General features: G+C 37.4%; 6 protein-coding genes and 1 pseudogene across 10 annotated transcripts; all 7 read left to right on the top strand.

Annotated features, from left to right (window-relative positions):
- Positions 1-3,871: 3,871 nt before the first annotated feature.
- On the top strand, positions 3,872-4,607 carry LOC104743019 (protein BOLA1, chloroplastic). Its single transcript, XM_010464139.2, has one exon. It carries the CDS (start codon positions 3,951-3,953, stop codon positions 4,431-4,433), a length of 483 nt encoding a protein of 160 aa, XP_010462441.1. The 5' UTR covers positions 3,872-3,950; the 3' UTR covers positions 4,434-4,607.
- Positions 4,608-4,760: 153 nt separating this feature from the next.
- LOC104758869 (heavy metal-associated isoprenylated plant protein 41) lies at positions 4,761-5,858 on the top strand. Its single transcript, XM_087486627.1, has 2 exons — positions 4,761-5,447; positions 5,656-5,858. Exons 1-2 carry the CDS (start codon positions 5,267-5,269, stop codon positions 5,856-5,858), a joined length of 384 nt encoding a protein of 127 aa, XP_087342753.1. The 5' UTR covers positions 4,761-5,266.
- Positions 5,859-5,988: 130 nt separating this feature from the next.
- Positions 5,989-7,187, top strand: LOC147928979 (uncharacterized; annotated as a pseudogene).
- A 315-nt stretch (positions 7,188-7,502) lies between these two features.
- LOC104743017 (heavy metal-associated isoprenylated plant protein 41-like) lies at positions 7,503-9,855 on the top strand. 5 transcript variants are annotated; one of them, XM_010464137.3, is made up of 5 exons: positions 7,672-7,811; positions 7,912-8,038; positions 8,127-8,325; positions 8,441-9,463; positions 9,539-9,855. In XM_010464137.3, exons 2-5 carry the CDS (start codon positions 8,011-8,013, stop codon positions 9,546-9,548), a joined length of 1,260 nt encoding a protein of 419 aa, XP_010462439.2. In that variant the 5' UTR covers positions 7,672-7,811; positions 7,912-8,010; the 3' UTR covers positions 9,549-9,855. The 5 variants fall into 5 exon arrangements, with proteins under 5 accessions (XP_010462437.2, XP_019091334.2, XP_087339174.1 ...); XM_010464135.3 differs by lacking the exon at positions 7,912-8,038 and having other exon boundaries at positions 7,503-7,811; XM_019235789.2 differs by lacking the exon at positions 7,912-8,038 and having other exon boundaries at positions 7,509-7,811; positions 8,425-9,463.
- A 265-nt stretch (positions 9,856-10,120) lies between these two features.
- Positions 10,121-11,416, top strand: LOC109128818 (heavy metal-associated isoprenylated plant protein 41-like). The gene is made up of 3 exons (XM_019235883.2): positions 10,121-10,545; positions 10,661-10,742; positions 10,854-11,416. Exons 1-3 carry the CDS (start codon positions 10,537-10,539, stop codon positions 11,195-11,197), a joined length of 435 nt encoding a protein of 144 aa, XP_019091428.1. The 5' UTR covers positions 10,121-10,536; the 3' UTR covers positions 11,198-11,416.
- Positions 11,417-12,325: 909 nt separating this feature from the next.
- LOC104743016 (pectinesterase inhibitor-like) lies at positions 12,326-13,126 on the top strand. Its single transcript, XM_010464134.3, has one exon. It carries the CDS (start codon positions 12,534-12,536, stop codon positions 13,059-13,061), a length of 528 nt encoding a protein of 175 aa, XP_010462436.1. The 5' UTR covers positions 12,326-12,533; the 3' UTR covers positions 13,062-13,126.
- A 6,529-nt stretch (positions 13,127-19,655) lies between these two features.
- On the top strand, positions 19,656-21,826 carry LOC104743015 (BTB/POZ domain-containing protein At1g55760). Its single transcript, XM_010464133.3, has 5 exons — positions 19,656-20,364; positions 20,548-20,696; positions 20,831-20,949; positions 21,023-21,640; positions 21,742-21,826. The coding sequence occupies exons 1-4, from the start codon at positions 20,246-20,248 to the stop codon at positions 21,623-21,625; spliced, it is 990 nt and encodes a 329-aa protein (XP_010462435.1). The 5' UTR covers positions 19,656-20,245; the 3' UTR covers positions 21,626-21,640; positions 21,742-21,826.
- The last annotated feature ends 579 nt before the right edge of the window (positions 21,827-22,405 follow it).

Below are 22,405 nucleotides of genomic sequence, written 5' to 3'. Positions count from 1 at the left end.
GGTCATCCGACACAAAGTAAAAGGTACCACCTTTGGGATCGCTTAAAGTTGCTTTCTTTGGCTAGACAATCTTCATGGATACTCATCGGTGACTTTAATGAGATAATTTCGAATCAAGAAAAACTTGGAGGTCCTCCCCGATATGAATGGAATTTCCGAGATTTCAGGACAATGATCTTAGTTTGTGATTTGATTGGTATTCGCTCAAGAGGCAATCAATTTTCATGGGTAGGAGAACGACACACACACACACTGTGCAGTACTGTCTAGATAGAGCAATGACCAATTCCTCATGTTGTGCATCCTTCCCGAATACAGAACTTGAGTTTTTAGACTTTGCAGGTTCGGACCATAAGCACATCCTTCTGCATTTTAATGATCAGCAAAGATATCGACGCAGAACTTTTCAGTTTGACAAAAGACTGTGTGGAGTTCTAAACTTTGATAGAGTAGTAAAACAAGGATGGTCTTTGAATAATGAGAGTACATATATTCCAGTAAATCAACGAATATCAAGCTGTAGATTGGCTATGGCAAACTTGAAACACAACGATGGAGAGCTAGGACAGACTACTTCGAAGGCAAATTCCACACTTACAGAGTGAACTCACAAGGGCTTTCGCAGATGAAGAAATACACTAGAAACAAAAAAGTCGAAATGAGTGGATGACAGAAGGAGATCGTAACACAAGTTTTTTCCATGCCTCAGCAAAGTCTAGATATGCGAAGAATAGGATCATATCTATCCTTGATGAGAATGGAAACTTGTTCCAAGGAGACCAGGATATAGGAATGCATGCACAAGAATTTTTCACAGGGATCTACACCTCAAGTGGTTATCATGTCACTCCATTGGAATTCGTGGATTTCATTCCAACTGTATCGTCTGAGGTGAATAATAGCTTAACGAGAGAGTTCACAGAACAAGAAATTTACAATGCATTATGCCTCATAGGCGATGATAGAGCACCTGGACCTGATGGATTGACGGCCCGTTTCTACAAACAATGTTGGAACACAGTCGGCGCACATGTGGTTCAAGAAGTAAAATCATTTTTCCAAACATCAGTCATGAAAGTGATCATTAACCATACTAACATTTGTATGATCCCGAAGATTGATGATCCAACAACTCTTTCTGATTATCGTCCAATAGCCCTATGTAATGTGCTTTACAAGATAGTTTCAAAGTGCTGACTGAAGCCACATCTGAATGGAATAGTTTCTGAGGCTCAAGCTACATTTATCCCATGTCAAATTATACAAGATAATGTTATGATTGCACATGAGTTGATGCATTCTTTGAAGGTTAGAAAACGTGTTTCTCAAACTTATATGGTGGTTAAAACTAATGTAAGTAAGACATACGACCGAGTAGAGTAGAACTTTCTTGAGACAACACTTAAATTGTTTGGCTTATGCGATCAGTGGATTACTTGGATAATGTCAGTTGTGTCAATGGTTAATTACTCTGTGTTGGTTAATGGAGTACCGCATGGTAATATCAAACCAGAGCATGGAATCAGACAGGGAGATCCCCTATCACCCTACCTATTCATCTTGTGCTATGACATTTTAAGCCACTTAATAGTCTCTCGAGTTAAGGATGGTGATATTAGGGGAATCAAGATAGGTAATGGAGTTCGAAGGATCACCCGCCTACAGTTTGCTGATGACTCTCTATTTTTCTGCCAAGCAAATAAACGAAACTGCCAAGCTTTAAAGGATGTGTTTGATATCTATGAATACTATTCGTGGCAAAAAATAAACACATCAAAATCAATGATAACTTTTGGCTATAGAGTTTATGGTGTGACTCAGGATAATCTGAAAAGGATTTTAAATATACCAAATCATGGTGGTGGCTGTAAGTATCTCGGTCTCCCAGAACAATTCGGTCGTAAAAAAAAAAGAGATGTTTAGCTACATCATTGATCGGGTTAGAAACTGTACTTCCCATTGGAGCACTCGAACACTATCGCCTGCAGGAAAGGATATTATGTTAAAATCAGTAGCAGTCTCAATGCCGATATACGCAATGTCTTGCTTTAAATTACCAAAAGGAATCATATCAGACATTGAAACTCTGTTGATGAACTTTTGGTGGGAAAGAGATAACCAACACAGAGGAATCCCATGGATTGCTTGGACCAAACTTCAGAAATCCAAGAAAGAGGGTGGATTGGGATATAGAGATCTTGAAAAATTTAATGATGCCCTCCTTGCAAAACAGGCATGGAGACTTATTACGTATCCAAACTCTCTATTTGCCAAAGTCATGAAAGCAAGGTACTATCGTGATGACAGACTCATAGATGCGAAGGAACACAAAAATGAATCATACGGGTGGGCATCTTTACTTTCAGGAATAGATTTGATCAAGAAGGGATCTAGATATCTAGTTGGGAATGGCAAAACAATACGTTTGGGAGTGGATAATGTGTTTGCAGAGCATCCACCGAGACCTATACTCCCGGTAACTCCACAAAGTGATTCTACAATAGAGAGTTTGATAAAGAAATCAGGCGAAACACAAACATAGGACACTCAGCAATTCGATATTATTACCAATCTGGACGACAACTCAGCTATTAAAAACCTATACATATCACAGGTGGAAACTGAAGACTCTCTTATATGGCATTACACAACCTCAGGTGAATACTCTGTCAAATCAGGGTAATTGTTCCTCACACATAATCCTTTGGACACAAATCTTGTCCCAAATATGCTTCATGGATCGGTAACATTGAAAAATAAAATTTGGAGGCTGAACATTCTTCCAAAAATAAAACATTTTCTATGGAGAGTGGTTTCGAGAGCACTGCCAACAACGACAAGATTACGAACTCGGGGCATGAACATTAGTTCCACATGCTCAAGATGCAATCAAGATGATGAAACAATTTTACATGCACTTTTTACCTGCCCTTTCTTTAAAATGGTTTGGAGAATGTCAAACACTCTGCCTTCAAATTTTGTCCAGTCTAGTACTGATGTAGTGTCGGTAATTGCATCATTGATTGATCTCTCTCATCAACATAACAATATCAAAGATGTTTTATCCCCTCTTTGGCTGGTTTGGCGAATTTGGAAAGCTAGAAACAGATTAGTCTTTGATGGAGTTCGAGAGGGAGCCACAATTACTAGTTTGAAAGCACTTGCTGAAATAAATGATTGGATATATAATGTGAAATAGACAGAAAGAAATTGCAGTCCATCTACAATAAATAACACCCCATCATGGTCATCACCTGCTTTCCATGTGCTAAAATGTAATTTTGATGCAACTTACAACCCTACTGATCACCATACCTCTTGCTAAACTAGGCTGCCAAACAATGGATTTTTATGTTGAGTCTGTATTGAAGCCAGATTGGCTAATTGAATCTCTTTGTACAAACTTTGGTTAATTCAATATAAATATCTTTGCGCAAAAAAAATACACATTAATTTTTGTTAGAATTCATTTATAATATTTTCACTATATCAAAAACTTTTAGTGTTCCCTTTAAAAATATTAGTTATAATAATTTAAGGTGTGGTTGACAAAAAAATATTAGTTATAATAATTAAATTTTATTTTAAAATATTTTTTTGAAAAATTTTACGAAAATAAGAAATTTTCTTTATAAATTAATGATTAAGTTAAAACTTACTACTATATATTAATAGATTTTCATGGTCCTAAAATTTTTAATTTATCGAGGTTTTAATGTACTATACTTTTCATTTTATTTCTCACAAAAACGTGGAAGTAAAGGGGATGTTTCGAAACACATTATAGAGTTTGGATCCTTTTTGTAAAGTTCTCATAAATGTGGGGGAGGGGGTGTTATTATATTTACAAGTTACTGGACGTTAATGCCTTTTAATTGGTAGATTCGTGAAGATGAGTAAAAGCCAAATAAACTACGTCGTTTTTCATATAGTTTTCTGAGTTTTCGACAATGTTTTCATCTTCGATTAGGTTAATCGTATCTGGATTCCACCGGACTCAAACCCTAAAATCGCCGTTAAATCCTCCGAGCGTCTTCGTCTCCGCACCTAAATTCTTCAACTCCGAGTGGAATTCGACGGGAACTGGTTCAAGACCCGTCGCGATGAGCAGCGTTGAGAAAACCGGGTCGGGTTCGGGAGCAATCGAGAGTCGAGCGGGCAGGATGAGAGAGAAGCTTCAGAAAGAGCTCGAACCAGTGGAGTTAGTGATCGAAGACGTTTCGTATCAGCACGCCGGTCACGCCGGGATGAAAGGAAGAACCGACGGAGAGACGCATTTCAACGTGAAGATCGTTTCAGAAGGGTTCCAAGGTATGAATCTGGTGAAGAGGCATAGGTTGGTCTACGATTTGCTCAGGGAAGAGCTGGATACTGGATTACACGCTCTTTCTATCGTCTCTAAGACCCCGTCTGAGTCTCCTCCTCCTCCTTAATTCATTGATGCTTATAACCAACTCTTCTTTTTTATTCAAAGATTGGATTTTTTTTTTCCCCATCAAAGGCCTCTGTTTTAGATTTGATGGTGTGTGTTGTTGTTTCTGGATTTGAGTTTGCTTTTGGATGGTATGTGTTTCAACTTCAAACAAAGACACTTGCTTTTAGTTCAATTCGAGTTCTGTCAACCTAGTTTTCGTTGTTCGATTGGGCAGTTTCCCGCAATTTTCTCTTTATTCATTGTTTGGGCACTGAGTACAAGCCACTGGAGGAGGGGAATAATGGACAGTGGAGCAACTGCTTACTCAACGCCCTAACAGTGGATACCGAGAAATTGCGTGGAGACTTGAGACTGCCCAATCGAACAAAGAAACCCCAGTTTGATTCCTCAATCAAACTGTATACTAAACACAAAACCAATGACTTATGAAACCTTAAGCTCTGGTTTAGGGTGGTAGCTATTGAAGCACATTTATTATTTATGAATGAAGCCGTTTGTGCCATGTATTTTGTTAGCTTGGAGGCAAAATAAGTTGTTGTTTTTCTTATGTTTCAGTCTCGTTCTTCTTCAAATTCAGCGATTGTCATATACAGCGTTTGCGTTTTCTAATCGCGAACGCCATGTCACCTTTATTAGCAACAAAAACATATTTTATGGCTTCAAATCAGTGATCACCTTTTTATTTTGTGGGTAAAGCGAATCGTCATTTCCATTTTATAAAGGAAACTAAATCGTCCCTCTTCTTTCAGTTTTTTTATACATCAACAGAGCGGAAATAGATACGTTAATATATGTCTTGAACTCTGCGGATAAAACAAAACTTCACAAAACATGAGAGAGTTTTTGGAGCTTAGAGGAGATAGAGACGATGATGAAGAAAAGTGGGTCGAACACTATTCATCCAAGCATAAGATACTTCTCCTTGGCGAAGGAGATTTCTCATTCTCTTGTAGCTTAGCCACTCGCTTCGGCTCTGCTTCCAATATCTACGCTTCCTCTCTCGATTCATACGGTAACCACTTACTTGCGTTGCTTACATTGTGAGGATTTTTATGGTGAACACACTGTTTTATTGAGGTTCCGGTGAATGGTTGATTTTCCAACATTTGCATTGTTCTTCTCTGTTCATGTTCATAGCTTTATAAACCAGTTAAAAAGGTTGTAGCTTTTAGCTTGATTTCCTCTGTTGTTTCATGTGTGTTTGTGGGTAATTGAAGCAGACACTGTGGTTAGAAAGTACAAGAAGGCAAGATCAAACCTTGAAACTTTGAAGAGACTTGGAGCTTTCCTTTTACATGGAGTTGATGCAACCAAGCTGCAACTCCATCCTGATCTTCATTTCCGAAGATTTGATTGTGTCATCTTCAACTTCCCGCATACCGGTTTCCACAGTAGAGAGTCTGACCCCTGTCAAATACGGTAAGATCATCAACGTTTTGGTGTTGCAGATACTTTCTTCTTCTAGGTGAATGTGTTGACCAGCTGCTGCAACTTTTGGGGGGGGGGGGGGGGGGGGGGTTGTAACGATTATTACAAGTTCTTTCTTTGTCTGTAGGAAGCATAGGGAATTGGTGTTTGGATTTTTCCATGGTGCAAGCCGTTTGCTAAGAGCTAATGGAGAAGTTCATGTATCTCACAAGAACAAAGCACCTTTCTGTAACTGGAATCTTGAGGAGCTTGCTAGCAGATGCTTTCTTGTATTGGATCAGTGTGTGGCGTTCCATAAGAGCAACTACCCTGGTTATGAGAATAAGAGAGGCGATGGTCCAGATGTGACCAACCTTTCCCTTTGGGAGAGTGCAGTACTTTCAAATTCAGATTCTCTCGTGTCGCTAAGGAGCTTTATGCAGAGAAGGTGAAATGGAGAGAAGTGAAAGAACGAGAACCAAAGTATGACCAAGCTTTTCCAACTCGGGCGATGGATAACAAACATGTCCGTGTTGAAGACAGCTCGATACATCTTGAACTGCCCAGATACAATAAAAGAAGAAAACCTCATCGTAAAGAACAACTTCTTGAATACAACCGCTTCAATAGAGTATCGTTAGAAATGCATAATGGAAAATTACAAAGGATGGTAACACGGAGGACCGTTCCTCATCAGTACACTAGTCAAGACTTCGGAGTACAAGCTAGTCAAGAACCGTTCCCCGAACGCTCACTCCGCTTCAGAGGAGTTTGTCATGGAATTCATAAGGGGAGAGTACGAAAAATGTTAATACGAAACAGCACTCAGGGAGAATCACGAAAACGGAAGCATGAGTAGGCAGAGCAAGCTCAAAATATGGTATGTCCTTGATATTTGCTTTATATTATGAAAACAAACGCGTCAGTGTATATCAGTATTGAACTTTTGTAGGTGACTCATCTACAAATAACTTCAAAGGAGCTAAGGTGACTGAAACTTGGACGTACCGACAAAGCTGCATTCTATATTCTCTTATGTTTATTAGGCTGATGCAATGATCTCTATATGGGAGATGATATTTAATTTGTTATAATTTTGTGTATTTATCTGGTTTTTGACCTTTTTGGAGAATATGTAATTGAAAGTGATTGCGAGTCCTGTGCGACTTGTGCATTGTCTTCGAGGAGAGAATCCCATAAACGTCTCATGTTTTGATTCTCTTGTGATATATCCCATCTATCAAAAGACTCTAGGCGGAACGCTTAGCCAGAAGATTTGGTAGGACGCACAGTAATTTGTTTTTGTGTAACTTGATAATACTATGTTGTACTCTTGTTTATTCAATACTATGTTGTACTACACACTTCAGCTTTTAGCCACTGTTCCGAACGGCGGAATTTTGGATACGAATAGTCGCGTTTTGAAGTGTTGTTAAACGATTTTAGTCACAAATTTACCCCCAATCCGCGTTTTGTGTTTTCTTGATGCTAACGCTATAAACAGAACGCATTTTCCAATCATTTCATTTCCAACAATAAACCCCTTTATGAGTAACAGGGATACTACTTTTTGTACTCAAAATGGGCTCAAGAAACAAAACCAATCAATGATCGTCTCTTGTTAATATCGATGTAAAATCCCAATCGTCATTCTCATTTCCATTTTTTGATAGATGAGAAAACTCAACCGTCTCTAGTATAAGTTATAAAGTCACTTTTATTTTTCGAAAAAAAAAAAAAAGAAAAAAACTTTCTAAAGTTTCATTTTTTATTGCTGTAATGGCGATGAGAGAGCTCTCGGAGGTTGAGAGAGATAGCGAGGATGAAGAAGAAGAAGTATGGGTCAAACACTACTCATCGAACCACCAGATACTTCTCGTCGGCGAAGGAGATTTCTCATTCTCTCACAGCTTAGCTACTCTCTTCGGCTCTGCTTCCAATATCTGCGCTTCCTCTCTCGATTCATACGGTAACACTTCCTCTGCTTCCACTGAGATTTTCAGGGTTTTTTTATTTCGTTTGAGTTTTTTTAAGTCTGAGGTTTTAGGGTTTTTTTATGCCACTTTTAGCAAGAGACTCTCAGACTTGTCTGTGAGAAGGACTCTGTATGTTTCGGACTTGTCTGTGAGAAGAATCGAAATCAATTCATAGGGTGAACTCTACTGATTATGGAGCTTCCTCTGAAAGATCAAAGATGTGATTTTTCCTCTTTGTACTGATTAAAGGTTGTAGCTTTAAGTTCGATTTCCTCTGTTACTTCATGTCTTTATGGTGATTGAAGCAGATACTTTGGTTAGAAAGTACAAGAAGGCAAGATCAAATCTTGAAGCTTTGAAGCGACTTGGAGCATTACTTTTACATGGAGTTGATGCAACCACACTGCAATTTCATCCTGATTTTCGTTATAGAAGATTTGATCGTGTCATTTTCAACTTCCCCCACGCTGGTTTCCACGGCAAAGAGTCTGATTCCTCTCTTATACGGTGAGCTTCAACGTTTCTTTGGCGTTACAGATACGTTCTTCTTGCAGTTGAAACGTGTAGACTGACTGGTAGCTGCTGCAACTTTTGAGGAATTTGTAGATGTTCTTTGTTGCAGGAAGCATAGAGAGCTGGTGTTTGGATTTTTCCATGGTGCAAGCCGTTTGCTAAGAGATAATGGACAAGTTCATGTCTCGCACAAGAACAAAGCACCTTTCTGTAACTGGAATCTTGAGGAGCTCGCTAGCAGATGCTTTCTTGTGTTAATTCAACGTGTGGCGTTCGAGAAGAGCAGTTACCCTGGTTATGAGAATAAGAGAGGAGATGGGACTAGATGTGACCAACCTTTCCTTTTGGGAGAGTGCAGTACTTTCAAATTCAGATTCTCTCGCGTCGCTAAGGAGCTGTATGCAGAGAAGGTAAAAGGGAAGGAACAAGCATCAAATCTTCCCCAAGGTCTTATAAATATGCAGCCTGCAGTGTCATTTGATCATGGGTATCCCCAACAAATTGAATTTCACGGTGTTAGCCAAAGACCAGTTCCGTTTGATCTCAGCTATCGCGGAGGAGACTATAACTTTTGGCAAGTCCAAGATCCTTGTGTTCAATCAAGACAGAGAACATCTCCATTGGATTACCAAAAACATAGATATTCGCTGTTTGAGGATACCCACTTTTCTCTTGGAAGAAACCATGCCCAGTTTGATGACAGCTTAATAGAGCTGGACAAGTACAGATACACTAAAAGAAGCAGCCTGCTTTGCCAAGACTCTCCTTTTCAAACAAATCATCCTCGCCAAGAACAATTCTATGAAAGCTTTAACCGCCTCAATGGAGTTGCGCTTGATAGTTATGAGGGGATGATACAAAGAATGCTAAAACGGACAAGGTTTCCTCATCTGTACGCTGGAGGATCACCAGAAAGAGACCGCCTGCTTTGTCAAGACTTTCCAGTTCAAGCTAGTCAAGAACCACTATTCGAATGCTCTAACCGCTCGAGTGGAGTTTTTCGTGAAATTTATGACTGGGAAGTACGACGAATGTCAACAAATACCAGCTTTCGCCATCCGTACACTGGAGAATCACAAGAACGAAGCTTCACTAGGCAGAGCAACCACAACATTCATCCTCCACAGCACTGGTAAATCATTGTTTTTTTTTTTTGCATAATCGATATGAAAATTCTTTAGGTAACTAATCTTAAAGAACTTCTCAGGATACGTTGATGGAAACAAGGTGACTGAAGATGATGATCACTCAAGAATCTCTACGGATGGTGTGTAATTTATCTTATGTGTCTATCTATTAGCATGGCAGTAAGTTAACTACTGACAAGTGTCAACTCGAAACTGTGATGATCTCGATGTGGAGATGATATTTTGGGGGTAATTTTGTGTGTATATTTAGTTTTTGAAGCATGTATCCAAGAAATGGTAGTGACTGTGAGTCTTGCGACTTGCATTATCTTAAGGAGATACTCATCTTTATCACTGCTGCAAGATAATTTCTCAATACTTACCTTTTTTTTAAACAGCCTCTCTCGTACTACTGATTCACTCTATGACACCATCTGGACCGGAAGGTTTGATACGACACTTTAACCATTTTGTTTTATAGTAAAATATAGCAACTTACAATATGATTTTATCATTTCTTGTGGACTAATTTAAACGTAAGCTTAGCCGACAAGGCAACAATCACTATCCTAATAATCCTAGCAGCAAAAATACTCTTCAATTTCAACTACTAATCAGATCAGATTAATAAATAAGTACTTTATAATATTGAAGATTGAAATGTCAAGCAAATTACATGGAAATTGATAGTGAAAAATATAATAATAGTAACAACAATAATATATAATACATAGAACTGTTTAACTTTCAAGGAATCTGCTTATGATGACTGAGTCTATCTATAGTCCCGCGTAAATCATAAATCTATGATGATTGAATTTACTACGAAATAGTTTCTATCGTTCGAATTTAAAATAATTAAACTTCGTTATAATTAAATTTATGCTCTCTTTTTTTTTGTCGTTATAATAGGTATATGCCAGTTCTATAAATTAAGTAGATGATCCATGTTCTGTATTTGTAGTTATACAATCACAATTCAATAGATCAAGAAAAATACTCAAGCAACTCTTGGTATCTCTCCTCAATCCAATACCTGATATCGGAATATTATCTCCGACGATATTATTCCGGCAATATGATGAAGGTAAGTGCCATTATCTCCTTCTACATATGTTCCTTTTATTAATTTATCATCAGGTAAATTAGTTTCTTGAGAAACACGAAACTTATATTTGTTTATTTATCTGTGCTTTCTTCAGCAACGAATAGTTCTGAAGATGGATATGAGTGACGGTGAGAAATCGATGAAGAAAGCTATGAAGATCGCATCTGCAAAATCTGGTAATTAAACATCTCTACTACTCTCTGACTAATTTTGCAAGTAACTTGCAAAGGAAGTTAGGTCATGTGAACCGTTTCAGCAAAAACTTTATTTATTTCACTGTCTGGCAGGTGTGAGATCGGTCTCGATTCAGGGACAGAACGATCAGTTAGTTTTATTGGGAGAAGGGATTGACTTGGCAGAGCTAACACGTGAGCTCAAGAAGAAAGTTTGTAACACGAGTATCATCACCGTGCAGGCTGCACCGCCGCCGCAGCAACAGCCACAGCCTATGGGCCAGTACAACCAGATGCCTCCGGCGAGAAGATGTACTTGTGAGATACCAAACTCAGGTTTCTGCGGATTATGTTGTTCTATGAGTCAGCAACATACTACTTATCATATGGTACCATCCCAGTATCCTCCTCCGGTGCTCTATTGTCGTGAGGAGACAGATGTTTGCAGAATTTTGTGATGTGACGCTTTGAGTGTGTTTTTTTCTTTCTTTTGTTGAGTTTTTATCTTAAAAACAAAAAAAAAGATATTCTTATTATTCGGTTCATATGATGTAGTAAAAAAAAGGGCTAATTAAATTCGTGGTGCTGTAAATGTTTTGTTTATGTATTCGACTAATTGATGTATAATATAAATGTTGTGACAGTGCATTATTTTTTTATATATAAGAAATTTGTAAGTTGTGTTTATTTCAATTTGTCTAATGTGATGAAGTAAGTCCACGACCCACGACGACCATATTTAAAAGGGCTTTGCTTTGATGACATATGTGCAACGAGAGGGGACTGGTTCCTGGATTGAGAGAGATGTCCAAATTCCAAACATTCCTTGAGGTTATCGTATATTCTCTTCCCTCAAACACGGGAAGCGTTACAATGTCATTGTCATTATATCCATTATTTAATGCGTCTTTTCAGATTAATTAAGATAATGTTATAGACCAAACTATAACGAATAAACTGAATGAAATCAACTGAAAAAATTTATAACAAAATGCAACTAACTGAATTAAATACTGATTAAAAAAAAAAAATCTTACAAAATCAAAATATTGTAATCCGACTCATTTTTGTCAATCTGAACATTGTGGAAGAACATAAATGATCTTTTTTCCGAAGGGTTTGAGTCTGATCCCCAAGATATAATAATGAGGAAGGCATATGAAAGTGTTGAGGAATAAGTTGAAGAAAGTGTTCAAATCAACTTTGTAGAGCCGTGGAATATATTAAACGGAAGCCCTGAAGTGTAATGTTGATGGGGTTTGGTGAAAGGCTGGATATAAGTGTGGATTAGATTAGGTCTTGAGAGACCAGCTTGGAAATTAAAGGTGTTGTGGATGAGTGGCAGAGTTAGTCCAAGGTCAAAAGAACAATGCTAGAAATAGAGGTCGAAGCTTTAAGATGGGTTATATAAATCACAATGGCTCTCGGATCCAATTTAAAGCATTTCTTGATGACTTCAAGTTGGTGTTCTTCACGAAGGATGTGAATGGAGTGGCTAAAGAATCTAAAATTATACATTTTCTAAGCTTAATAATGACTAGCAATAGGCCCATTATCATATTAGCCCAAGACAGATCAGTTGGTTTCTGTTATTTTCCCGCTTATTTAGAAGGGAAAATAACAATAATATAACAGATTTCTTCAACAACAACAACAAAAAAAAAACGATAAAAACTCATTTCTTCAAATATTGTTTTGGACGTTACATGTTTCTTCCTCCAAATATAAAATCTCTACTCATAATTGAATCATAAACACCACAGCCCTCGATTCCAAAAGCCAATTCAATCAAAGATGAATCAATTCGCCGGAGTTCTCTTCCTCTGCATCGTTCTCCTCTCCTCCTTCCTCGGAAATACTGATTCCGGTATGATCTCCGATCTATGCAAACACTCCGACGATCCAAAACTCTGTCTATCCAGCATTATTTCACGTCCCGAGTCAGGCGAGTTCGCAGGCACCAGCAATCAGATCGAGATCATAGCTATCTCCGCCGCGTCGGCCAACGCTTCAGCCACTTCCGCCTACATCAAGAATAAGCTCGGCAACGAGGATCTTGAGCCGGCGACTGAGGACACGCTCGAGGACTGTCAGAAGAATTACCTAGACGCCGTTGAGCAGCTCGACGATTCGATCTCAGCCATGCTCGCAGACGCGCACGCCGATGTCGACGTCTGGCTGAAGGCGGCGATAAGCGCCATCGAGTCATGTGGAAACGCGTTGGAGTCACGCGCAGGGAACGATGCGGAGCTTTCGCAGAGGAACGATATGTTTCTTAAGCTTTGCAACAACGCTTTGATGATTAACAAAATGCTAACTTGATCAAAATTCATTAATTAATCCCCTATATATATTTGCATGTAATGTATAAGACTATATTCTTCCTCTTTCTTTGTTTCTTTATTTTTGGTTAACTGTTTATTGTTTGGATAAATATTCAAAGAAAACAAAAACAATGAGAATTTTTCTTAAATATCGAATAAACTTAACAATGTTAGAATGTTAGAGAACAGCCCAACTTGACACTCTCTCTTAGGTCCAAATTGTTGAAGCCCGTATATAGAGCTTAACAAACAATACTAAAATCTCAATTTCTTCTGTTCAAAAAGCTTAGAAGTTTATGTGGTCCAACACAAATTTTTAGTTGAGATTTTCCAGTTCAATTCAACTTGGTTTATAGTTTATACAAATGAAGCCGGTACGTTGAATAAGTCTCACGGCTTGGGGGACACTATGATTAGGCGGCGTAGAAATTTTTATGTGAAAAAAGCAAAAAACAATGGTGGAAATCCAACGAAAACGAAACCAGTGGTGGAGATCTACTCGGTCCATCATGCAACTTTTTTCTACTCAAAACCAAAACTCCAACTTATTAGTCGTTGACCTACCATATTTACAACGTAACCAATGTTTTGATTATTCTTCACTAGGGATCATCATCAATAAAAAAAATATATTTCATTATTCTAAATATTTTGAGGTGATCAGAGTATTCAAGTGTCAAATTCTGGTGATAATCTAGACTGATATTTGTAGCAAATGTACGGTCACGATCAAATGAGCGTCATATCAGATTGGTTGCTTGTAAGATTAGTGTTGGGTAGATTCTAGATTCAATATTGTCCCACAAACTGACAAAACGAAGATACCTTTCTTCTCCACTTGTACCAATTATATATTCACACTTGTTCTATGCTTTTAATTCATTTAATTTCCATGAAAATTCAATACTCGGTAGTCCATTCATCACTCAAAATTTTTTTTTTTCACATTACTGTTATAAGCGTTTATAATAATATAGTATTATTATAAGCGCTTATAATAATACCAACTTGAAATAAGAGTTAGTTTTGAATATTGTATATAAAAGAAAACATATGTATGTCAATTGGAACAATTTGCACATCAAGATGATATCATTAGACAAAACTTGCACATCAAGATGAGATCAATAGACAAAACTTGCACTCTTGTAAAGGTATTCATAGATTCCACTAAGACCCTACCATTTGTTGCCTTTCCTCCTCAACAATGATAGAATCTTGCTTTCACTTTTTGAAATATCTGCGTATCAAGTTACTAGTATATTTTTTATCAACCAACTAGATTATACTAATCATACTCTCTATCTAGTATTAAAGTAGCTAGGAAGTATATGTAACTAAAGACATTCTTTTAAAGCGTCCAAACATGATCAAGATTAATTCGACTGGTTGGTTAGTTAAGGATTTAATTTTCACTTCTATAAAAGATGGGCATGAAAAAAATTATATGTATCGTATGTGAAATACTGAAGTGTATGGGAAGATTCAAGTTGAAGAATCCGGCTTGTAACGGCATCTCCAACACACCTCTATATTTGTTTTTTAACTATATTTTAGAGTAAAATCTACTCCAACAAATCTCTATTTCTATTTATATAATAGAGATCTCTATTTCCTCCTCTATATAGAGGAACTCTATTTTTTCCTCTATAATAGAGTTGAACTTTTTTATTTATAAAATGGTTCTTGAAATTTAACACTTTTATATTTATGATCAAAATAAATAATATATATATTTAAATAGTTTAATAATAATTTAATGAAGTGGAAGTTTTGTATTGAACAACACAATACTGAAAGTTTGTCGTAAGATTCAATTCTCATATCAGATAAACAAAAATAACAGTCAAAATTTGGTTTGGTACAAAAGCATTACTCTTATGTTTCACAACTATAAGCGTTCAATTCACAATCCAATCCGCAAAAGCTAAGATTTGCTTATACAACATAACGATAGGTAACATAACGACCACCGGTTTCACTCGGACGAATGATCTTCACGACCTGCCCACGTTTTAGTCCGAAGTATCTTGCGATTGGATCAGTCAATTGGATCCTTGGAAGCTACCAAAACCCATAAATAAAATATATATTTAAATAGTTTAATAATATTTTAAATATTTTAATAATAATTTAATATGTATATTAATAGGATAATTGATAAGTTAAATTTGACTAATTTTAATATTTTGGTTTAAAATTTTTAAAGGTTTTCGTATAGAAAATTTTTAAAGGTTTTTGTATAGAAAAAACATTTTTTAAATTTGAGACTATTATTTGCAAAAGAAAATTTATATAAAATCTTATTAAATATAAATAACTTAAATATTTTAGTTTTTATTCATACCATAATATTATGCAATGTATTTTTTTTAATAAATGTGATATTTAAATAATATTTATGAATGTTAAAAATTTAAATAATATCATAATTTTATGAAAGTTTTATAAAATAAATGGGTTAGTTTGCAACTTTTATAAGTAAAAGGTATTAATAGTAAAATAAAAAAGGAATCTCTACAGAATATTCTTTTTTAGAAGAAAATATAGAAATATCCATTAGAGCAAAAATCACCTCTATTATAGAGTTCCTTTAGTTTTTTTTTTTGACGATCAAACTCCATATATTAAGTTATCGGAGATGGCTTTCTTCGAAAGAGAGCCAATTAGGTACCGACGAGCTTACATGGGAAAAACAGAAACCTTGTGCTCTTGCACATTTCGCAAGTTTATCGGCACGGATATTATCCTCTCGGGAAATATATCTAATCCTGAAATTAGCAAATCTATCTCTGAAATGAATAAAATCCTTCAATTCTGATGAAAAGGTCGGTCAATCCTCGATATTAGACGTCATCCTTAGTAGGTCTGAACTATCCGTAGCAAAAAGGGCTTTATCCAAGTCCAACGCTAATAAGCACTCCATAGTCCAAATAAGGGTATCTAACTCTGCATGTAATGGGGATAAGCTTCTGCGCGATCCTTTTAGCCCCATGTGCAGGATTCTATCACCGATAGACGCAATCCAGCCATGCCCACTCCTATCCACCTCTGTATGCCAAGATCCATCTATAAAGCATACAAGGGATTCTTGAGGAATTGGGATCGAATGTATGCATGCTTCTACTACCGCTGGTGCTAAGTCTCTGTTATTTGCTCTTCTCCAAACTTCTTCTTCTTGGATAGCTTTCTCCAGTGTATCTTGCGGAGATTCAGAGATATTTTCAAACACTTTCTTATTTCTTACCTTCCAAATGTACCACATCATCCACGGGAACATTCTCAAGTTTTGATCAGTTGCACCAGAGTCTCTGCCACGCCCATATAGAAAATCGAGGTTGCTATATAGGGAAGATGAAGGGAACACCATAGGATGGGAAGGGATTGTCGATAAAGCCCATACTTGACGTGCTAGGGGGCATTCAAATAACATATGGTTTATAGTTTCCTCCTCCGCTCCACATCTAGGACAATCTTTATCTCTACCAATATGGCGATGATGCAGGCGTTGACATGTTGCCAAGCACCCAGTCACACATTGCCAAACGAAATGCTTAAGCTTCCGTGATGTTTTTAACTTCCATGCTTGCGCCTTAAGTGTCGTAACACTAGGTCCCTGAGAAGGGAGGTCGCAAGCAGGGCGAGAGATAGCTCTCGCGGCTTCGTATCCCGATTTAACGGTATAATTTTCCAGACTTTGTCAGAGTCCAAGAATAGCCGTCCCTCGAGGCATTCAAGCTCGGTTTAATCCCCAAAATAAGGGTAATTTCTTTCGGGGGGAAGAGTTCCCGAAGACGTTCAATTTTCCACTTTTTTGTGTTGAAATCTATCAAGGTGTTAACACAAATCAAAGGATTTCTCTCACTAGTTAAACTTTGGGGTGGCCGTGCTGGCGTATCTGGGATCCATGGTTCAGTCCAGATGCACGTATTAAAACCCGAGCTTATGGTCTTACGAATTCCGTACGAAAGAACCTGCTTTGCTGCCAACATGCTCCTCCAGCCATACGAAGGTCGATTTGATACTTGTATCTCTAATGGACTACAATATCGAAAGTATCTCCCTTTTAGAACTCGGCTAAGAAGGGAATCTGGATATCTCAGCAATCTCCATAGTTGCTTTGCCAAAAGGGCAAGATTAATTTCTTGTAGTGTTCTAAAGCCTAGCCCACCTTCCGAAAGTTGAGTACACAATTGCTTCCACGATATCCAGTGTAGTCCTTTACTGTCTGCTTTATTGCTCCACCAGAAATTGGCTATCGCGCTAGTTAGTTTTGAGCATATAGCTTTTGGTAAGAGAAAACACGACATTACATATGTCGGAATTGCTTGCGCCACTGATTTGATCAGGATTTCCTTGCCTCCCTTGGATAGAAATTTCGAAGTCCATAAGTTTACCTTCTTATGGAGTCTATCCCTCACGAATGCAAAGACTTGTGCCTTTGACCCATGAATCTTCTCAGGGAGACCCAAGTATGTACCCATGCCTCCTTCTTGTGCTATCCCAACAATAGATTTGATCTCTTGACGTATATGGGACGGGACCTCGGTTCCAAACATGATAGAAGATTTGGAGAAGTTAATTTCTTGTCCAGACGCTTCACCATAAAAGCGGATTATATCGATAATTTCCTTGCATTGCTGAGGATCGTCTCTGCAGAAGAATAAACTGTCGTCTGCGAAAAGTAAGTGGGAAACACGTGGGCTTGCGTTCGAAATACGTAAACCCTGGATCTTTCCCTCTCTTTCTGCGTTCCTAATTTGAGCAATTAAGGCCTCAGTACAAAGTATAAATAGGTATGGAGAGATTGGGTCCCCCTGACGAATCCCACGTGTTGGCCTAATTCGTCCCTTGGGATCTCCATTGATCAAAATACGGTAGGAGACGGAAGTAATGCATTGCATTATCCAACCCACCCATTTTTGATCAAATCCCATTTTTTTCCATCAAAGCTCTTAAGAAATTCCATTCCACCCTATCATAAGCTTTACTCATGTCCGTTTTTATTTCCATAAATTTTTTCCGGTTGGCCTGATTAGAACGGAGGGCATGGAAGTTTTCTTGAGCAATGAGGATATTATCTGTGATTAATCTTCCTGACACAAAGGCAGATTGGGTCTCGGATATAAGTTCCGGCAAAAACTTCTTGAGACGTAAGCTCAGAATTTTTGAGATGACCTTATCGCTCACATTACACAAGCTAATAGGGCGAAATCTTGACATTTCACGAGGTCGTTCTCCTTTCGGGATTAAACATATATTTGTCTCATTTAGCTTGCCATCAAAAATTCCTGAGCTAAAGAAGTTCTTCACCATCTTAGTGAGATCGTCTTTTATGGTTTCCCAAAAATTTTGGAAGAACAAAGCAGTCATCCCATCCGGTCCTGGAGCCTTTCCCGGATTCAGGGAGAACAAAGCTCGTTTGACCTCCTCTTCTGAGATTTCTTTTGTGAGATGCTCATTCATGTCAGGTGTGACCAATGTAGGTACATCCTTTATGGCCAATGTAGGGTCGCTCGCATTCGAGGAAGAAAATAGATTGTCAAAATACGCCACCGCTACTTTTTCTATCCCTTCTTCTGTGTCAACCGAAACTCCAAGTTGATTAAGGATACCACTGATCTTGTTCCTTGCCCTTCTTTGTTTTGTGGAAGCGTGGAAGAATTTTGTATTTTTATCTCCTTCTGCAAGCCAAAGTTCTCTGCTTTTTTGGTGCCAGTATGCTTCTTCTTCCCTATAGGCCTCACAGAGTGCCATTTTAGGTTGAGGAGAGTTTCCGACGATGCTTGATCATCTTCATAGGTCTCATCAATCTTTTTTTGGAGATCTTTAATCAATTTTTCTGAATTTGTTTGATTATGTTTCTTCCAAAAGGAGATAGCTCGTTTGCAATTCTGGATTTTTTTCATAATGGATCGTTCGACGTATATTTCATCACCTCCCCATCCGTCTAACACCGCCTCTTTGAGGCCTGGCTTACCAATCCACCTCTTGTCAAACAGAAACCTTCTCAAATACTTTTTTGGACGTGTTAGTATTGATGCAAGGAGAGGACGATGGTCTGAACCCCACATCTTCAAGTACTCTACATTAGTGTGGGAAAATATAGAGTTCCTTTAGTTTAGAGGTAAAAATAGAAAAAACCATAAGTTGATAAGAGAGAGTAGGCAAAGAAAACCAAGTTGACATAGGAATGCACGCAAATCTATGAGTGTGAGCTGAAAAGAATACTTACACATTAATCTATGCAAATTCTTCTTTGTCACGCAAATATGTTTTTACATAATTATATGCATAAATAAATTATTTAAAGGTACCCCGAAAGCACAAAAAATTCCAATTGCTTCCATCACACTCCTATCAGCTAATCTCACAATCTATATAATTAAAGTAGTTAGTTTTTTTAATCAGTCAAGATCTTTCTAATCAGCACCAAGACTATGTATGTATAAACCATCAGATCAATCTCTAGCTGGTCTAATTTTCTTAAGAAAAGGATAATGCATGGGGTCAATTATGTAATTTAAAACCCATATCTAATCCAGGAAAATTTGAAGTATCTATCTATGAACCTAAAGTCTGAAATTAGTTTGGAGACAAGAGTCTCCAATAAATGAGACACACGCCCCATACGACTGTCCCAGCTAGACAAATAATAAGGCAAAAGAACATAACACCAAACACTTTACTCTCTCTGTCTCTCCCTCAACCAAAAGCAAACGAACCCTTCGAATGACGTAAAAGCCAAAACACTGACTTTGCTTCCCCGTTATTTTTACCAATCCAAGAAAAAAAGCTAATGATTCCTTCATTAAACAATTGAGGTTTCCTCTCCTTAACCCCAAATCTCAAGCCTTCTCTCTTTGATTGTGTTCGCTTGCACACTCACATATGCATATAGGTTTGTATATGTGAGAGTGTATGCACAAATCTTCATGTAAAACTCTCATCAAACCAAATCCTCCCTCTCTCTCTCTCTCTCTCTCCATAACCTAAGATCACTCGCATAGAGATAGATTCTAAAACTATTTGATCTGTAAGGAGAAGAAGAAGAGGGTAACTTTTGTATATATATGGTAAGAAGCGAAGAAAAGAGCAAACCTGGGAAAATCAGGGGAGAATCTGCTGGAGGGTTTGTTGGATTGTATCCATGACATCACTGCGGCTTTGGCTTTCGCTAGGATGACTGATTCTGCTTACAGAGTAGACACCATTTCTAGACTCGCCCAATGGCGAATCCACAACCTTTCTTCCTCCACTTACCGCAAGTCCGATCCTTTCAAGATGGGTCTTTGGAATTGGTATCTCTCTTCACTCTCCTTCTCTCTTTTTTTTTCACCTGACCAATTACGATCCGACATGATGAATGAGTAAAGTGGACACCTTTTTCTTTGTAATTGATGTGTTTGGTAATGATAATAAGATAGATTTTTGACAATTTGGGTTTTTTTTTTTTTTTTTTTTTTTTTTTTTTTGATTTGAAGGCACTTGTCTGTAGAGAAAAGCAAGACGCTATTAAATGTTAAGTTGTATCCAGAGGTATCAAACCTTACCAGAGACAATCCACCACTTGCTTCCTTTGCTCTTCGTGTTATCTCTTCTGCTGGTGATAGGAAAGCTTTATCTCATCCAGGTAGTAGAGATGAACTTGTTTGTTTCATCCAATAGTTTGATTATATGATTTCCCTTTTGTTTCTGTTTCAAAAAATAAAAATATGAAATCAGAATGCTGACTCTGGTTTCTTTAATTATTTTACTCGAATGCAGAAGTAATTGATAAGCGGATTAAGACAAACGAAGATTTTCTTTGGACGATTGAAGTTCCCTTAACTGGAAAAATCATCATCGACGTTGAGTTCCTTGACTTGAAGGTTCTGTCTCAAGATGTAAGTGTCTGTCTTAAGAGATATTTGTAGGAACATATGTGTTGAGTTGTTGATGTTTTACCTGAATTGGCAGAGTGGAGAATTTTACTCTATCTGGGCAGACGGTTCAACTGAGAATCAATCGAAAGCAACAGCGGTAACATCCCTAGGACGTATGTTGACAGAAAGCATTTACACAGACATAATGATCAATGCAGCTGGTGGAAGCATTGGTGCTCACCGAGCTGTTCTTGCTGCTCGTTCACCTGTTTTCCGCAGCATGTTTTTACATGACCTGAAAGAGAAAGAGCTGTCAGAAATAAACATACTGGACATGCCACTTGATGCTTGCCAAGCTTTTCTCAGTTATATCTACGGCAATATCCAGAACGAAGACTTTCTTATACACAGATTAGCACTCCTCCAAGCAGCTGATAAGTATGATATTGCTGATTTGAAAGAAGCGTGCCACTTGAGTCTTCTAGACGATATCGACACAAAGAATGTGCTGGAGAGGCTACAGAATGCATATCTATATCAGTTACCTGAACTGAAGGCTAGCTGCATGAGGTATCTTGTGAAGTTTGGTAAGATATTTGAGATCCGAGATGAGTTCAACATATTCATGCAATGTGCAGACAGAGATTTGATTTCTGAAGTCTTCCACGAAGTCCTCGGTACCTGGAAAGGATTTTAAGGGAAATCAGAATGGGTATTATTATGTGTGCTATTGTTATTATTATTTATACAAGAACATTTGTGGACACTAATTTTTTTGTGCTAAAGGGATTTGTTGGTCGTTTATGTACATAGATGTAAAAGATCACAGAACAAAGAAAATGTAAACAAGTAATCTAGAGGTGCTTGATAAATCAGAAGAGGAGTTCATCTGCCAAAAGCTGCACGACTATTTTTGTATCTTTGTCTTCAGACGGGCCAAAAGACCGTTCTTAGCAGCAGCGATCATATCCAGTGCTGGCAAGTGGCTCTCACAGCGCATCTTCTGCTGGCCCTTTTTATTGATGAGTCTCTCTATTTCTCGACTTCCGAACGCCACATTTTTTCCAATGCTCTTCATGGAAAAACTATAATCAATAATAGTTAACATTAATATTGTAAGTAAGATATATTATTTTATTTATTTGTCAACAACTTATATATATTAGCTCTTTGTAGGAACATTGTTTACACAAGTGATATGAGGCGGTAGGAACTAAAATATATTAATTGTAAACTAAAAATTTATTAGATTTCATGAATTATTATCTATAATTACATTTATATATTTAAAATATATCAAATAGATCAAAAGAAGCAAAATACTATATTGATATACAAAATAAGCATTATGAACAACTTTTACTAATTTCAAAACATGAACAAAAAGTAAAAACAAAAAGTGAAGAAGATACGAAAGACCTTGTGTCTCTTCTTCTATTAGTGAGAATATGTCATACGCCTTAGACCTTCTTCTTCT

Source organism: Camelina sativa, chromosome 14 (assembly GCF_030686135.1).
Source record: "Camelina sativa cultivar CO46 ecotype springtype chromosome 14, ASM3068613v1".
Taxonomy (NCBI): Eukaryota; Viridiplantae; Streptophyta; class Magnoliopsida; order Brassicales; family Brassicaceae; genus Camelina; species Camelina sativa.
This window is presented reverse-complemented; position numbering and strand designations above follow the sequence as displayed.

What these genes read in the sequence shown, in the direction of transcription:
- LOC104743019 (XM_010464139.2), top strand. Translation starts at nt 3,951, where the DNA reads ATGTTTTCATCTTCGATTAGGTTAATCGTATCTGGATTCCACCGGACT.
- LOC104758869 (XM_087486627.1), top strand. Translation starts at nt 5,267, where the DNA reads ATGAGAGAGTTTTTGGAGCTTAGAGGAGATAGAGACGATGATGAAGAA. An exon ending in TTCCTCTCTCGATTCATACG is followed by an intron (nt 5,448 to 5,655) that starts GTAACCACTTAC and finishes TAATTGAAGCAG; the next exon opens with ACACTGTGGTTAGAAAGTAC.
- LOC109128818 (XM_019235883.2), top strand. An exon ending in GATCGCATCTGCAAAATCTG is followed by an intron (nt 10,743 to 10,853) that starts GTAATTAAACAT and finishes ACTGTCTGGCAG; the next exon opens with GTGTGAGATCGGTCTCGATT.
- LOC104743015 (XM_010464133.3), top strand. Translation starts at nt 20,246, where the DNA reads ATGACTGATTCTGCTTACAGAGTAGACACCATTTCTAGACTCGCCCAA. An exon ending in AAGATGGGTCTTTGGAATTG is followed by an intron (nt 20,365 to 20,547) that starts GTATCTCTCTTC and finishes TTTGATTTGAAG; the next exon opens with GCACTTGTCTGTAGAGAAAA. An exon ending in GAAAGCTTTATCTCATCCAG is followed by an intron (nt 20,697 to 20,830) that starts GTAGTAGAGATG and finishes ACTCGAATGCAG; the next exon opens with AAGTAATTGATAAGCGGATT.
- LOC104743016 (XM_010464134.3), top strand. Translation starts at nt 12,534, where the DNA reads ATGAATCAATTCGCCGGAGTTCTCTTCCTCTGCATCGTTCTCCTCTCC.
- LOC104743017 (XM_010464135.3), top strand. Translation starts at nt 7,622, where the DNA reads ATGGCGATGAGAGAGCTCTCGGAGGTTGAGAGAGATAGCGAGGATGAA. An exon ending in TTCCTCTCTCGATTCATACG is followed by an intron (nt 7,812 to 8,126) that starts GTAACACTTCCT and finishes TGATTGAAGCAG; the next exon opens with ATACTTTGGTTAGAAAGTAC. An exon ending in TCTGATTCCTCTCTTATACG is followed by an intron (nt 8,326 to 8,440) that starts GTGAGCTTCAAC and finishes TCTTTGTTGCAG; the next exon opens with GAAGCATAGAGAGCTGGTGT.